Source organism: Taudactylus pleione, unplaced genomic scaffold (genome assembly GCF_031769625.1).
Source record: "Taudactylus pleione unplaced genomic scaffold, aTauple2 ptg000113l, whole genome shotgun sequence".
NCBI lineage: Eukaryota > Metazoa > Chordata > Amphibia > Anura > Myobatrachidae > Taudactylus > Taudactylus pleione.
Window position 1 is genome coordinate 2,135,262 of NW_028284515.1, and position 15,884 is coordinate 2,151,145.

Sequence of the window (15,884 nt, forward strand, 5' to 3'; positions counted from 1 at the left end):
CACCTCAGAGGGTGTGCTCCGCCTCCCTTGGCTCGAAACAGTTAGCCCTACACTGAGTACTCGTGTAATGTGACATGATGAGCAGCAGCGGAACGTGTTATTACAGGAGCAGGAGGAGACCCAATGATTCAGCTGCATGACCTTCCTGCACCCTGGAGAGGAGAGTGGGGACTGCCAAACAGGTAAATGTGTGCACTTTATTTTCCACCCCTTTAGAAACTGTTATTTACCTTCTGTGCAGAGAGTACAAATATATATATTTATTTAATCACTCTATCACCCCCTCCGTGTTCCTGCTCTCACCCTCCCTATAACCCCTCCTCTGTGTCCCAGCCTTCTTCATCCCTGTAACTCCCCTCAGTGTCCCCGTCCTCACCATGCCTGTAACTCCCCCTTAGCATTCCCGACCTCACCCTCCCTGTTATTCCCTCTCAGCGTCCCTGCCCTCACCCTCCCTGTAACTCCCCCACAGTGTCCCTGCCCTCACTCTCCCTGTAACTCCCCCACAGTGTTCCTTCCCTCACCCTCCCTGTAACTCCCCCACAGTGTCCCTTCCCTCACCCTCCTTGTAACTTCCCCACAGTGTCCCTTCCCTCACCCTCCCTGTAACTCCCCCACAGTGCCCCTTCCCTCACCCTCCCTGTAACTCCCCCACAGTGTCCCTGCCCTCACCCTCCCTGTAACTCCCCCACAGTGTCCCTTCCCTCACCCTCCTTGTAACTTCCCCACAGTGTCCCTTCCCTCACCCTCCTTGTAACTTCCCCACAGTGTCCCTTCCCTCACAATCCCTGTAACTCCCCCACAGTGTCCCTTCCCTCACCCTCCCTGTAACTCTCCCACAGTGTTCCTTCCCTCACCCTCCCTGTAACTCCCCCACAGTGTCCCTTCCCTCACCCTCCCTGTAACTCCCCCACAGTGTCCCTTCCCACACCCTCCCTGTAACTCCCCCACAGTGTCCCTTCCCTCACCCTCCCTGTAACTTCCCCACAGTGTCCCTTCCCTCACCCCCCCTGTAACTTCCCCACAGTGTCCCTTCCCTCACCCTCCTTGTAACTCCCCCACAGTGTCCCTTCCCTCACCCTCCCTGTAACTCCCCCACAGTGTCCCTTCCCTCACCCTCCCTGTAACTCCCCCCACAGTGTCCCTTCCCTCACCCCCCCTGTAACTTCCCCACAGTGTCCCTTCCCTCACCCTCCCTGTAACTCCCCCAGTGTCCCTTCCCTCACCCTCCCTGTAACTCCCCCACAGTGTCCCTTCCCTCACCCTCCCTGTAACTCCCCCACAGTGTCCCTTCCCTCACCCTCCCTGTAACTCCCCCACAGTGTCCCTTCCCTCACCCTCCCTGTAACTCCCCCACAGTGTCCCTTCCCTCACCCTCCCTGTAACTCCCCCACAGTGTCCCTTCCCTCACCCTCCCTGTAACTCCCCCACAGTGTCCCTTCCCTCACCCTCCCTGTAACTCCCCCACAGTGTCCCTTCCCACACCCTCCCTGTAACTCCCCCACAGTGTCCCTTCCCTCACCCTCCCTGTAACTTCCCCACAGTGTCCCTTCCCTCACCCCCCCTGTAACTTCCCCACAGTGTCCCTTCCCTCACCCTCCTTGTAACTCCCCCACAGTGTCCCTTCCCTCACCCTCCCTGTAACTCCCCCACAGTGTCCCTTCCCTCACCCTCCCTGTAACTCCCCCCACAGTGTCCCTTCCCTCACCCCCCCTGTAACTTCCCCACAGTGTCCCTTCCCTCACCCTCCCTGTAACTCCCCCAGTGTCCCTTCCCTCACCCTCCCTGTAACTCCCCCACAGTGTCCCTTCCCTCACCCTCCCTGTAACTCCCCCACAGTGTCCCTTCCCTCACCCTCCCTGTAACTCCCCCACAGTGTCCCTTCCCTCACCCTCCCTGTAACTCCCCCACAGTGTCCCTTCCCTCACCCTCCCTGTAACTCCCCCACAGTGTCCCTTCCCTCACCCTCCCTGTAACTCCCCCACAGTGTCCCTTCCCTCACCCTTCCTGTAACTCCCCCACAGTGTCCCTTCCCTCACCCTTCCTGTAACTCCCCCACAGTGTCCCTTCTCTCACCCTCCCTGTAACTCCCCCACAGTGTCCCTTCCCTCACCCTCCCTGTAACTTCCCCACAGTGTCCCTTCCCTCACCCTCCCTGTAACTTCCCCACAGTGTCCCTTCCCTCACCCTCCCTGTAACTCCCCCACAGTGTCCCTTCCCTCACCCTCCCTGTAACTCCCCCACAGTGTCCCTTCCCTCACCCTCCCTGTAACTCCCCCACAGTGTCCCTTCCCTCACCCTCCCTGTGAGATTCTTAACACCGTTTCAGAGGTGTGCATAATTAACAGCCAGCGTCATAGGACACGTCACCTGGCTGGTTTTTACACTGAACTGCTCGCAGTGCTTGTGGTAGGGTATGGTCTGCCACATGTGCTGCAATCGCATCCGATGGTATATGATGTACCAATGGTTGCATAGACTTCCTGGAGATGACGTGTGCAAGTGGGCGTCTTAAGACAGGCTGGTGGGCGTCTGCATACACAAAGTGATTGCAGGCAAAGACATAGTGGGCATGCTTATGCCTTGCTGCACAATCGCCTGCCTTGCTGTCACTTAGCCAAATTTGCATACACCGGGAGTGAGCATCCGCATCTAGCGAATGGGTCTGAATCAGGCCCTAAGTACCACACAATAACCTACAGTGTTACCATCACCCACTTACCATGGCATTCACACTAAAGCTGGGCATACACGGTCAGATAAAATGCTTGTCAGACCGACAGACATTTTATCTGGCAGCCTGTAATCCAGCAGACATCATGGGAATACATTGTTATATATTTCACAGTATATGGCCCAAGAGATCTGCGCTCCTCTCCTGGGGAGGAAACATTTCCCTGTTCTTCCCATTGAAAGAACAGGGAAATGTCTGTCACCCGGCAGCGGCAGAACATACACTGCCCTATGCAGCCGACTTGTAACGTCAAAATATCGCTTTAGACAGACATGCTAAATGATCCAGCATGTCCGACCAATCGATATTTTCGGATCAGTTGCACGCAAACACTGTACAATTATCTGGCTGATCCATCGATAACGGATTGGCCAGGTAATTTTATAATGTCTGCTCTTATACTCCATGTGAATGAGAAGCTGGCAATACCGTATCTGGTCACTGACGGTGAAAATGTCAGCTAAAGATTGTGACTTCACTTCTCACATCAAGTATATTTGGTACAAATATATGGATCAATCTATGTTTGAAATTTGCTGGCTATGGGGGTGATTCAAGGTCTGACGGTTGCTAGCGCAGCTGCGACAATACTATCATGGTAATGAAGCCTCCTACCTGCATTACTGTTCCGAGCTGCATCCATGGACGCAGAACTGAACATCTGCGTGATCCTCTGCCATGGGGTCACTCAAGCCGGAGAACGCAGATGCCCTAAAAAGACCAGGAAATCTGGGGGTGCAGGGGGCTTCCCAAAAATTTGGGAGCCTCCCACTGCTTCCGGGAGAGTAGGAAAGTATGATATAAGGCCTGATTCTGAGACACACACAGTGCCGTTGTTCACGGAGTTGAGCAATTTTTTTGCTATTGCGAGTGCGCAAAATCCCCTATAAACTTGTACAAAGCATGCGTTACATGTACGTGTACGCACAGACGCGCTGTTGTGTATGAATCGTGCGGCATCAGCAATATCTTGGAAAAGAGATGAGAATTTCCTGGCCGTTGACTGGCAGGTGGCTAAGCAGACGCACAACGATGGTCCTTCTTATGGGCGTGTTATAGTCGTGTCACTGAAGTGTTTGCATACTCAGGACCTGTCTTTTTTTGCACAGACTGCGCACTTTTTCCTAGCGTACGCAGACGGCCGATCGTTGTATACTGCGCATGCATCACAGTGCACTTGCGTGAGTTAGCATTGCGATTGCTCTGTCATCACTCACGCAGATACAAAGCCATCGCAGAGTAAGTGACGTGAGGTCAGCGTTTGGGGGTGGTGACGGGGGAGTGGTTGGAGAAAAGTAGCCGAACCTGTCCAGTTGAACACTGTTATTTTGGCGTGCATAATTAAGTGACTGCGACTACATATGCAGTTTGAGTACTCACTGCGTGCGATGAGGTTAGCAATTTCTGAGCAAGGTCAAATCTGTTGTAGTTGTGCGTGAAGGGCCGATGTTACTTGATGTTCCCGATGTATATGCAGGATTACAAGGTATTACGGATGTGAGATAGCGGTAGTGGGCGTCTCTATACTGACTGTGCAACGGCATTGCGATTGCATTCATTAGCATATTTTTGCAACAGATCTGCGTTCATAATCGCAATTGCGATCACAATAGCAATCTGTAATGAATCAGGCCCTTAGTTCGCATACTAGGTATGTAGGATTAGTTTTTTTGTTGCAAAGGAATTGCCATTGATGCAAGACGCCTCCTGCAGCATAAACATATTTTCACACAGCAGCTGTTTAGAAAGACTCAGCTGCTATGCTTACTTGTCAATCTCTGAATCTAGGGGTTAAAAGACCGGCCCTTCACACAAAAGTTGTATAATTATGGTGAACTCCCTAGACCAAACAAGTTGATATGGGGTAGATTTATTCAGACCACTAAGGCAGAAATCTGCGGTAATAACCCGCCAAACCCAGGAAACATCTAGATTCTTTCTTGGTGGATGGAACCGGGGCCATGACACGGACCTGCACCTTATTCACAAGCTGCTTCAGACACCCACTGCCCATCATATACCCTAGGTACTTGGTTTCATTGTTCCCTAGAGCGCATTTTTTAAATTAGCAGTTAAACCTGCCTTCTGTAAGGACTTTGAACTGCCCTCAGTCTGTTGACTTGAGCATTCCAATGCTTACTATGGATAACAAAGTTGTCCATGTACACCACAGCATAATTCTGGTGAGGACGATGCACCCGGTTTATGAACCTCTGAAAGAGGCTGGAGCACCATTCAGGCCGAAAGACATTGTTTTAAACTGATGGATCCCTAACAGAGTGGAAAAGGCCTTTGTCAGCTATAGTTACCAATAACTCTTCATTAGATCAAGGTTAGAGATATACTTGGGTGAGCCTAGCCTGTCAAGTAGCTTGTCCACCCCTGGCATTGGGTAGGCATCAGATTTTGAGATGGCATTGACTTTGTGGATATCCATGCATAATCTTGTGTCCACCCATAACTGGTGGGGTTATAATGTCGAGCAGCACTAGGTTGGTCCTCTCTGGCATATCAAAAATTACATTTGGGACCTTTCCAACAATCTCACCCAAAGGAGCCTTTAAATTGCCTAACTCCAAAGGTCCAGAGGGGGGGGTCACCATCCCATGGGGGAACCTGTGGCCCAGTATTCTAATGGCCATTACAAGGATGCACAAAGAATACAGTACCTCCTCTTCCTTCCATGCCTTTAATAGATTTGACATGATAGAACTTTCTACCTTACATAGAACATAGAAACATAGAATTTGACGGCAGATAAGAACCACTTGGCCCATCTAGTCTGCCCCATTTTTAAACATATTTTTACCTCAACCCTTATTGACCCTTACTTCTTCTGAAGGATATCCTTATGTCTATCCCATGCATGTTTAAATTACTCTACTGTCTTAGCCTCTACCACCTCTGATGGGAGGCTATTCCACTTGAAGATGGGCAGTAGAACTGCGCTCTCGTTGACTAGGGGGTGGTGTGTTGTGGTTTTGGGGTGCTGCACCTTTGTGTGGGAGTACCTTTCCCGCACTGAAAACGTATGGGGGTAGGGGGAGTAAGGTGCGCTCTTCCTGCTAGTAGTGGTGATGGTGATGACTTGTGTGTGTTTATGAGTGGTGTTAATTAGAATGTTTCTTCTGGTGGTGTTTTGGGAGTGTGCTGCAGGTGCACGGCTGTTCTGATTGGTCTGCGGAGGTCAGCGACCGGAGTATGCAGCTGAAGTTGGCTCTTGGTCGTGCCGCTGGTGGTGCGGAGCCAGAGGTGTGGATAGGTGAGCCGCTGAGAGGCTGGGTTGCAGCGTGTGTGCTGGGACCACCCTTGGGGGGTGGTCTGCCCGGGATACTGATTCAAAAAAAGCCAGGGAGGAGGGGGGATGTGGAAAGTGTGACCGGGATGGAGCTGGTCACTGGCGATGTTGGCTGGGCGGACTTGCGGCCAGATGTGTGGGATGCTCTTATCACTGACGGTCCCTCGTGGAAATGGGGATCGACGGCCAGGAGTGAGTTGCTGAGCACGCCTGGGAGCATGGGGGGAGAGAGGCAGGTCCAGGGTGGAGCCGGTCACTGGAGGTCTGAGCGGTGTGGACCAGCAGGCGGGTGGGCTGAGAGCTTTCTGCACTGGTGGTCCCTGGTGGGGATGAGGATCTTTAGTGGAGGTCAGCCTGGATCGGTGTCGGGTTTGATGTGAGGGTCTCCAACGCGTTTCGGCACAGGTGCCTTCTTCTGATCGGCGCTCCACCTCCATTGGCGTAACTACAGGAGGTCGCACCCTCCATTTGCCGGGCGCCCGCTGAGTGTGTTACCAGCGGGAGCCCGGCTCCTATTCAAATCCCCGGCGGCAGCCGGAGGACGGAGCTCACTCCGTCTTCTGGGTCCCGCAGTGCACTATAGGAGAGTGACGACATGACTCACTACTGGGGGCTCACTACTGGGGGCAACTACAGGGGGCTCACTACTAGGGGCAACTATAGGGGGCTCACTACTGGGGGCAACTACGGGGGGCTCACTACTGGAGGTACTGCTTAGGGGGACCACTACTTGAGGCACTGCATAGGGGGACCATTACTGGGGCGCACTACATAGGCGGGCACTCCATAGGGGGACCACCCACTACTGGGGGCATTGTATAAAAGAAACTGCATAGGGGGGGCGGCGGCAGCTGGGATTGGCATAGGTGCTGGGGGAGGTAGTACATTTTAATTTGGGGGGGCACCAACATTTATCTTGCCTCCGGGCACCTGGGATGAAGTTACACCACTGCTTGTGAAGTACATACCTTGAAACACACCTTGAAGGATCAGAGCTTTTCCGACGGCATGAGGAGGTTTTAATGCTACGGCTGAATATATATATATATATATATATATATGTATATATACTACCGTTCAAAAGTTTGGGGTCACTTAGATATTTCCTTATTTTTGAAAGAAAAGCACTGTTTTTTTCAATGAAGATAACATTAAATTAATCAGAAATACACTCTATATATTGTTGATGTGGTAAATGACTATACTGGCTGCAAACGTCTGGTTTTTGAAGGAATATCTACATAGGTGTATAGAGGCCCATTTCCAGCAACCATCACTCCAGTGTCCTAATGGTACATTGTGTTTGCTAAGCGCGTTAGAATGGATGAATAGAAAATATTGCGCTATGATGTGAAAAAAATTGCTGCACCTCAAGTGGAACCCGTTAGTGGGAGCAAACAAATCTAGACAAACAAAGAATACTTAAAGGGCACAAATTGTTTAGATGTTTTCATATATAACACCAATCAATAGTAAAAAACAATTTTTTTGGTACTGATAAAATGTCCAAATGTATCCTTATACACAAATTTCTTTCATAATGAGTCACTTTTCTCTTTAGTGGAAGTATGACCGATTCTGAAAAAGTTGATAGTAGATTCTATAGGCTCCAAAATAAGTTTTATAAAAAAAGACCTGCTCACCGGAAAAAACACCCCAAAAAATGGCCCAACGGCCCACTATTAGATATGTAGTAGACAATATATTTATTATATTACATGCCCCCCCATCCCCCAGAGCAGGAAGTAGAGCTTAGGGGCATAGTTGATGACACGTCAGACCTCTGGCCACCTGCAGACCTCCTGTTGCCCACTTCTAATATAAAGAAATTAATATGTATATGCAGATATAATACTTAGACACAGGCGCAACTGTTTTTTTACTTTGCCACAACCAGTATATGTAACAATTATGTACAAAACGAAATATTGTTAACATTATTATATATGTTGATATTGCTGTTATATATTTATTTTTCCTGTGGATTGTGTAGTAATTTGTAAACCACTTTTATATGACCTTCTTCTCTTAATATGTAATTGATTAATATCCAATGAATACATATTTACAGTATATATTACTTTATATTTCTTTTTGGCTATAATGTTTATATATTTTATATGTCTTGTTTATTATGTTTATATATTATTCTGTGCAGCTGGTATGTCCCCATGCAGGTTAAGCTGCATCTTTCATGTATTTATAACAAAGCAGGGAATAAGTCAGATGGGAAACAGCGAGCTGGCTGTGGTCCGCAGGTGAAGGCTCGTCTAAAATAACATACCTATATGTTTGTGTTATTTTAGTAAATAGTTTTTACATAGTGTAGATTTGTTGTTGCTCTCATTTGTGTCATTTGTTATTGATGTGAATATCTATTAGGATCTTTCCTTACTGTCTTTCAGAGCTGTTTAGATGAACAGTATGAAGCAGAGAGATTATCATCAATGGAGGTTGACAGTCAATCATCAGATGAGGAGAACGTTGACCCAGAAGATATAGCAATGCGGGTAAATTCCAGTTTAGGCAAATGTAAATGCTTCCTAATATATAAATATATTAAAATGGGTGCATCACTAAATTTAGAAATATTGACGTACAAGAGAACAATTAATGAAATGTGATTAGTCATTCAAATGTTATAGAAAAACTTTATCCAATCATAATTTTCACAGCAGCACAGTTTATTTCAGGAGTTGAGTGTGCTGAGCCACCTATATGGTTATGTTAATGAGGACAGAGGGCCTGATTCAGAGCCACTCGCTAGATGCGATCGCTCGCACGATGTGTATGCAAATTCCGTAGGCAGTACCAGCGTTGTAGCTAGATGGTAGTGCGCCCTGTGCAGCACTTCCGCCCCTCTCACTCCCTCTCCGCCCCCTCCTCCCACCCCCTGAGCTCTTACCCTAACTTCCGACGGGAGGAGGGAGGGCGGGATCTTCCGTCGATTTTTCCAGTGGTGCGCACCACTGCCGGAGGTCTCTATCTGCAGACCTCCGGCACAGAGAAGTGTGTGGCCGGTGCCGCTGGAGGATGGCGCCCGGTGCACATGACCCCTCAGCCCCCCCCTAGTTGCGGCCCTGGCAGTGCTGCCGCACAGCAATGCATTAGCACGCCCAGTATTTCTTAGAGACCGATCACATAGTGTATGCAGACACCCACCAGCCTGTTTTAAGACGCCCACTTGTGCACGTCATGTCCAGGAAGTGTATGCAACCATCGGTACATCGGGTAACATCGGATGCTATCGCAGCGCTTGAGGTTGAGCATACCATGCCACAAGCACTGCGAGCACTTCAGTGTAAGAACAAGCCAGGTGACGAGTACTATGGTGCTGTCTTATAATTATGCACACCTCTAAAACTCAGTTGAGATGCTCAGGCACGCCTGCGTTTGCACCTCCACCTTCCGTTTTTAATGGCCAGCCCCTGTTACCACCTACAAACGGCTTCCCCTGTCACTCACTCTGCTGGGCTGTCTATGCGCAGCGAGCGAATGCATTGCGAACTTTCACTAAGGTATGCACATGCGCACAATGCATACCATCGACAGCAGGGAGAGTTTGTGTCTTACCGAGCAGATCTGAATGAGCTCCAGAGTTTTATGCTACAGGGAAAGCGTCATGAGCTGAAGGAGTGGAATGGCGACAAGCTGGAAGCCACAAATTAAATTATATATTAGACGCAGCATTGTGAGGCACCAGTCCAATTGGTGTGGGAATATTGTGATGTCGCTATAGCTATCAAAATGTAATATTGTTTATTGATTTATGGCCTGCAGATGTCACTGTTTCCACAGCTGTCAGTGCAGAGCTGTAACCTGTAATTAATTTTACTCTACCGGTTATTTAAAAATAATTAAATACAAATAGTAAGGGTAAAATTCCAACGCGCTCCCCGTCAAACAATAAAGACATTTACTTATGACAGATTTCTCTTAATGCTGTAACATTCTTTTTCTAGATGTTCTTTTCCTCAAGGAATAGTCATATGGAGACAAAAAGAAAACCAATAATGTGTAGGATTATCCTTGATATATAGGCTACTATAGGTGACAAGGATGTATATCTAAAGAGAACTCTGTGTTAGATCTAGATAGTGAGATAACGTACCATTTTCACTTAGAGTATGTAATGCCATGTATATAGTGGTTTCTTTGTGTGTTGCACCAAATGGGAAAAAGAGCCAAAGGGGACGTACCCTACTCACTTTTGTGTCTGTTCCTTGCTTTGATTTTTCACTTTTTAAAAAACACTTCAATTTTGAACCAACTCTGAGCAGTCAGCATCTGGCATCATGCTTATAATAGGAGGCATTTTTACACCTCACACCTCCCAGTTGGTCTTAAGCAGAAAAGCAAATTTGTTCTTGCAAGTTGGCTCGCACTATCAGTGTGTTTGGTGGCCCATGTAGACACATGGATACAAAACCAAAGTGATTTACTCTCCGCATTTACTGTGCTTTAAAAGAGGTTCAGTATCAGTAAGTCATGTATACTTATTTCTGCCCATAGGACAGAATTTTATCCCGAAGACAAAATTCATTGCAAGACATCAGTTTTTCTTCTTTATCTGTTGGATCACTTAAGGTAAATTAAATAAAAAACATTTCATTGTTTACTTTATATCAAACAGTTTTACCGTGTTGGTGCCAAAGTGATGACTTCTTGTGACAGCAACCCATTTTTTTTACAGGTGAATAACAGATGCACTCAAAACACTAATAACCCAGTTATTCCTCGTAAACCTGCAGAATCATTGGGTTTTTCCACACCTTATCCCCCCCACCCACACTGTGTGTGTGAACCCCACTAATTGAATCTCCCGGTGTGGGTAGTTAGCCATGGGGTAAACCAGCAGCTAATTGGATTCCCCTAAACAGTAAAAAAAAAAAATGTTTAAAATGCTGAAGTGACAGATTTTATTTCTAGATTAACAGCGACTCCATCAAATGTGAAATGTTCTTTAAGTACTTTAGATATAGATGTTTTCCTGCTGGTGACATAAGAATGCACAGAACACAAATTTAATTAATTGCTATCAGCATTCAAAAACATTGGAATTTGTTCCCCTAAAATTCTATATACAAACCATGTGCAAAAAAGTACATGATGAAAAAATGCATATGAAGCTATATTATGTTTCTGCTACTTATTAAGCTTGTGCAAGCAGTGCTAGCGTGATACACTGATCAGCCATAACATAAAAACCACTGACAAGTGAATAACATTGATTATCTTGTTACATTGGTACCTGTCAAGGGGTGGGATATACTGTAACTTAGGCAACATGTGAGCAGTCAGTTCTTGAAGTTGATGTGTTGGAAGCAGGAAAATGGGCAAGTGTAAGAATCTGAGTGACTTTGACGAGGGCCAAATTATGATGGCTATGTGACTGGGTCAGAGCATCCACCAAAACAGCAGGTCTTGTGGGATGTTCTTGTTATGCAGTGATTAGTACTACAGATGTGCGCAGATCCCCGTGTTTTGGTTTTAAATCATCATCGTGCTTTGGTTTTGTCAAAACCACCCTCAAGTATTTTGGTTATGTTTCGGTTTTGGATTTCTTTATAATAAAACCAGCTAAAATCTTGTCATTTAGACATGTTTTTGTTCATACAGTATTATTAACATCAATAACATTTATTTATAGTTTTCTCCAGTCAATTGCAGTCAGTTTTAACCACCTCACAGCTCATAATATTGAGCAGAGGCACAAAGACATGGCAGTTAAAAGAATATAGCAAATTTATGAAAAACAATTGTAAGTAAGTGCAGCTCACTTCAAGTTCACTTCTAACAGACATACACAAGAGCCCGTTTGCAGCCTTTGCAGGTGCTAGCTAGTGTCTGACAAACAAGCATACACAGTGACAAAGATGCCTGCAGTCTTTTACCTGCTTCCCACCCACTCCATCTACCTACAACTCTCTCTAATGGCGACTAGTATTTAGTAATACAGCATGAACTACAGCCCACACCCTTTCCATACTCTCTCCTGTGTGAAATGGCACCTGAAATAATAAGGGAGCGACTTATATGCAAACCAAAAAAACTTGAGATCCGTTTTTGAGATCCGAACTTGGCGAGAAGATCCGTCAAGATTAGTTTTTACTCCGAACCCCAAAGTGATTCGGAATCATGACTCTGTTCAACTCTGAACCCCAAAGTTAGGGTGTGTTCGGTTTTCAGTAAAACCGAAACCGCCCATCTCTAATTAGTACCTACCAAAAGTGGTTCAAGGAAGGACAGCTGGTAAACCGGGGACAGAGTCATGGACTACCAAGGCTCATTGATGCGCGTGGGGAGCGAAGACTAGCTCGTTTGGTCCAATCCCACAGAAGATCTACTGTAGCACAAATTGCTGAAAGTTAGTGCTGGCTATGATAGAAAGTTGTAAGTACACACGGTGCTTCGCAGCTTGCTGTGTATGGGGCTGCATAGCCGCAGACCTGTCAGAGTGCCCATGCTGACCCCTATCCATCATCGAAAGTGCCTACCATGGGCATATGAGTGTCAGAACAGGACCAAATAGCAATAGAAGAAGGTAGCCTGGTCTGAAGAATCACGTTTTGTTACTTTATCATTTACCACCTACCTGAACACTGTTGCAGACCATGTACACCCCTTCATGGCAACAGTATTCCCTGGCTGTGGCCTCTTTCAGCAGAACTATGCATTCTGCCACACTGCAAAAATTGTTCAGGAGTGGTTTGAGGAACATGACAGAGTTCAAGGTGTTGCATCTGTGGGATGTGCTGGAGAAACAAGTCCGAGGCCCCACCTCACAACTTACAGGACTTGCGTCTTGGTGCCAGATACCACAGGATACCTTCAGAGGTCTTGTGGAGTCCATGCCTTAACGAGTCAGAGCTTTTTTGGCGGCACAAGGGGGACCTACACAGTATTAGACAGGTGGTGTCAATGTTATGGCTGATCAGTGTATATTCTCCCATGTATCCAAGGCTGTATTTATTATGAAGTTTTTGCTCCAGCCATTTTTATCCCAAACACGTAAATGTTGCATCTGAAAATGTCTGTTGAACATGCAGTAATAAAACGTTCTGATGTGCTACTCAAAGAAATCTCTGTCCCCCCCCCCCCCCCCCTCCTTAAATTATATTTTTCTTGAAGATGCTAAAGACTTAATTCCCTAGTCAACTAACTTGCACTGTTGGATCGCACCTCATGGCAGTATCAGCCGAGCACCCAGGCTCAGTGTGTTGGCAGTGGCTGCTCAGTATATACTGGGAAGGTGGTGGCACTGGCTGTCTGCAGAGCACATTCATTAAGTTTCATATTGAATTTTACAGCTAGTTCATTCTAGAGCCACAGTTAAAAGTTATTGCTGTAAATTGGTGCATTTGGCCACCTGCACGAACACTGATCCGACAACACTAGGGTTCACTGAAGGGTACAGTGGTTGTATAACATAACTGTGTCATAAACACTCAGTTCCTAAGGGAAGCTGGAACATACCAGTTCACGGTAAATTGATAGCTACTGTACTATCCTCTTTATAGCTCTGCAGGGAAGAAATTCACAGAAGGAGGAGGACAAAACCTTTATTCCTGGGGGTCGATTCAATTAAGTGCTATGCATTATGGCGCAATGCGTAAAATGCACACATCAGTCCTACATACGGTAGCGTTGACATTTTGCATTTTATGGGGCTGCAAACTAAAATGCACTACTTAGGAGTGAAATCGGGGTGATGTATTTGCATTGAGATCCTCATAGCTACATTTTAAAGGGGCACCTCCTGTACCTTAATGAGCCAGCTGGTGGCTCCTGTTTTCCAGTTGTGTGTATTGCCTTTTCTGCCCAAACAATCTTAGGGGGTGATTCAGCTTAGGACGGAATTGCAAAGTTGCACGCAAGCAGCTTTGCAATTCCGTCCTTGCTAATATGCAAATACAGCAGGAGACGTATGACACCCCCTGCTGCATTGTGATCCCAGCACTGTTGCGATGGTGGACGACGACGGTCCGCCGGCCAGCGAGTCCAGGAAACTGCATCTGTGGATGCAGCCCATAGCCTTGCCACTCCCGGTAAACGGGGCCCATTTCCGGGAATGCCGGCCCTCCCCGCCCCTACGCCGTCCCTTAAATGCCTCTGCCTGTCAATCAGGCAGAGGCAGAGGAAGGACTGCGTGCAATCATGCAGGACCCGTCTGCACATTCGCATAACGAGTCCTGCGCATGCGCAGATTCTTGATATTCGTGAATCTGCATTCAGCATTGTACATACGTGCAATGCTGAATAAGCCTCTTAGTGACCTAGAGGACTATATACAGCCTGTTATTACTAGGTTCATGTAGCATTTTGTGACTTGTACCTGTATCTGGCCCTTCTCTGGGTCTACTCTGATTTGTGTTTGCTGCAGTCTTTGCTGCTTTATGGGCTCTGCATGAGAGATACCTATTAGATACACTTTATAGTTTATCTAACCACTGATTATAGATAGTGTAGTCCATATTTTCCTTCTTTTAGCTAAAACTGGGTCCACGCCTATACAGACGTCGGCCCGATCACCCAGGTGATCGGCTCGACGATTGTATAGGTGTGTATGCAGGAACGATGCAGGAGTGTTAGCCAAGAAACAGCTGTAAACGCTTGTGCTTTGGTCGGGGTCGGGAGTTCGCTTCATATGTGCTGTTTAATATTTATGTGCCAGACCTCCCGATCCCATAGGAGCCCATACACACTGAGCTATTTCTAGCTCAGTGTGTATGGGACTCACAGAGGTAGTTAAGCTGGGTGCACACTGCTCTGCTGAATGGGAGCATTTAACCCGATCATCCGAGCATCGCAAAGGTGTGTACCCAGCTTTAGTCTCTCTGGGAGATCCGAATAGGATGGTAGAGGTGGGAAGTGCAGACAATAGCATCATTGCAGCCCTAGCCTCCCACTGTGGAATGCTGTGATTTGCATGCTGTGGGGCCGCAATAGCACAATTCACCGTAAATCGTTTCACTGGGGAAGTATGCGTCATCTGGGGAGCTGATCTAATCTCTCAGGAGTATGGGAGAGTGCGCTGATATTTGCGAGTATTATCAACATTCCAAGAAAGTAGACAAATCTCAGGTGCACAACTCCAAATTATTAATAATATATAAATGCAATAAAATTTTCATTCTTTATATGCAGCAGTAGCTGCTTCTAACTATCTCTTTCACACTGCACTTTTCTTACTATGGCGGTGCCCTGGGGCAGCTTAGCTGGGCTAGTTTGGGGGTGTCCTGCGCTCTGGATTTGAATCATAGTATGTTAGGGACCTACCCTACAGAGGTTACCTGGATATGGTGGGTAGGCCCATAACCTTGGCCAAGATTATGCTAAAAACCTCTATTGATTGCAAAATTTTATTGCATTTATATATTATTAATAATTTGGAGTTGTGCACCTGAGATTTGTCTGTTTTTGTGCAAGAAAGCAGACAAGTATGGAGTCTTTGGTGTATATATCATCGGTCCAAGCAGGATATGGGTTTAAGCTGCACCCAGCAAGCAGGTTGCGGCCCTTTGGTCAGGTATCCTATATGTCAGAGTTCAGCCGGGGATCGGCCATCCCTTACCGTCCCACCGGCTTCCTCTGACTTCCCGGGCAGTCGGGCGGCTGGCGCGGCGAAGTGGGAGGAGCTGAGCATTCACCCTGTAGCTGTGGTGTCAGGCGACCCGGTGAGCGGGGATCGCAGTTTCTGTCATGGGCGCCGCCATGACACTTTCCCTATGTCAGTACTTCCTTCCCTGAGTGGCCCGGCTGGTCAGCTGACGCTGTGGGCCTATCAGCAGGCTCCCAGGAGTATTTATCCGGCTCCTTTGCTCCAGGTAGTTGCCTGAACAATCATTGTCA

General features: G+C 47.1%; 1 protein-coding gene across 2 annotated transcripts in view; it reads left to right on the plus strand.

Annotated features, from left to right (window-relative positions):
* The window catches only part of TTC6 (tetratricopeptide repeat domain 6), a 297,795-nt gene that overhangs the window by 141,872 nt on the left and 140,039 nt on the right, over window positions 1-15,884 (plus strand). For both annotated transcript variants that reach the window (XM_088471191.1, XM_088471190.1), the window contains 2 exons: window positions 8,438-8,542; window positions 10,545-10,619. In XM_088471191.1, the coding sequence (XP_088327317.1) occupies window positions 8,438-8,542; window positions 10,545-10,619 (180 nt within the window). The remainder of the gene's footprint in view (window positions 1-8,437; window positions 8,543-10,544; window positions 10,620-15,884) is intronic.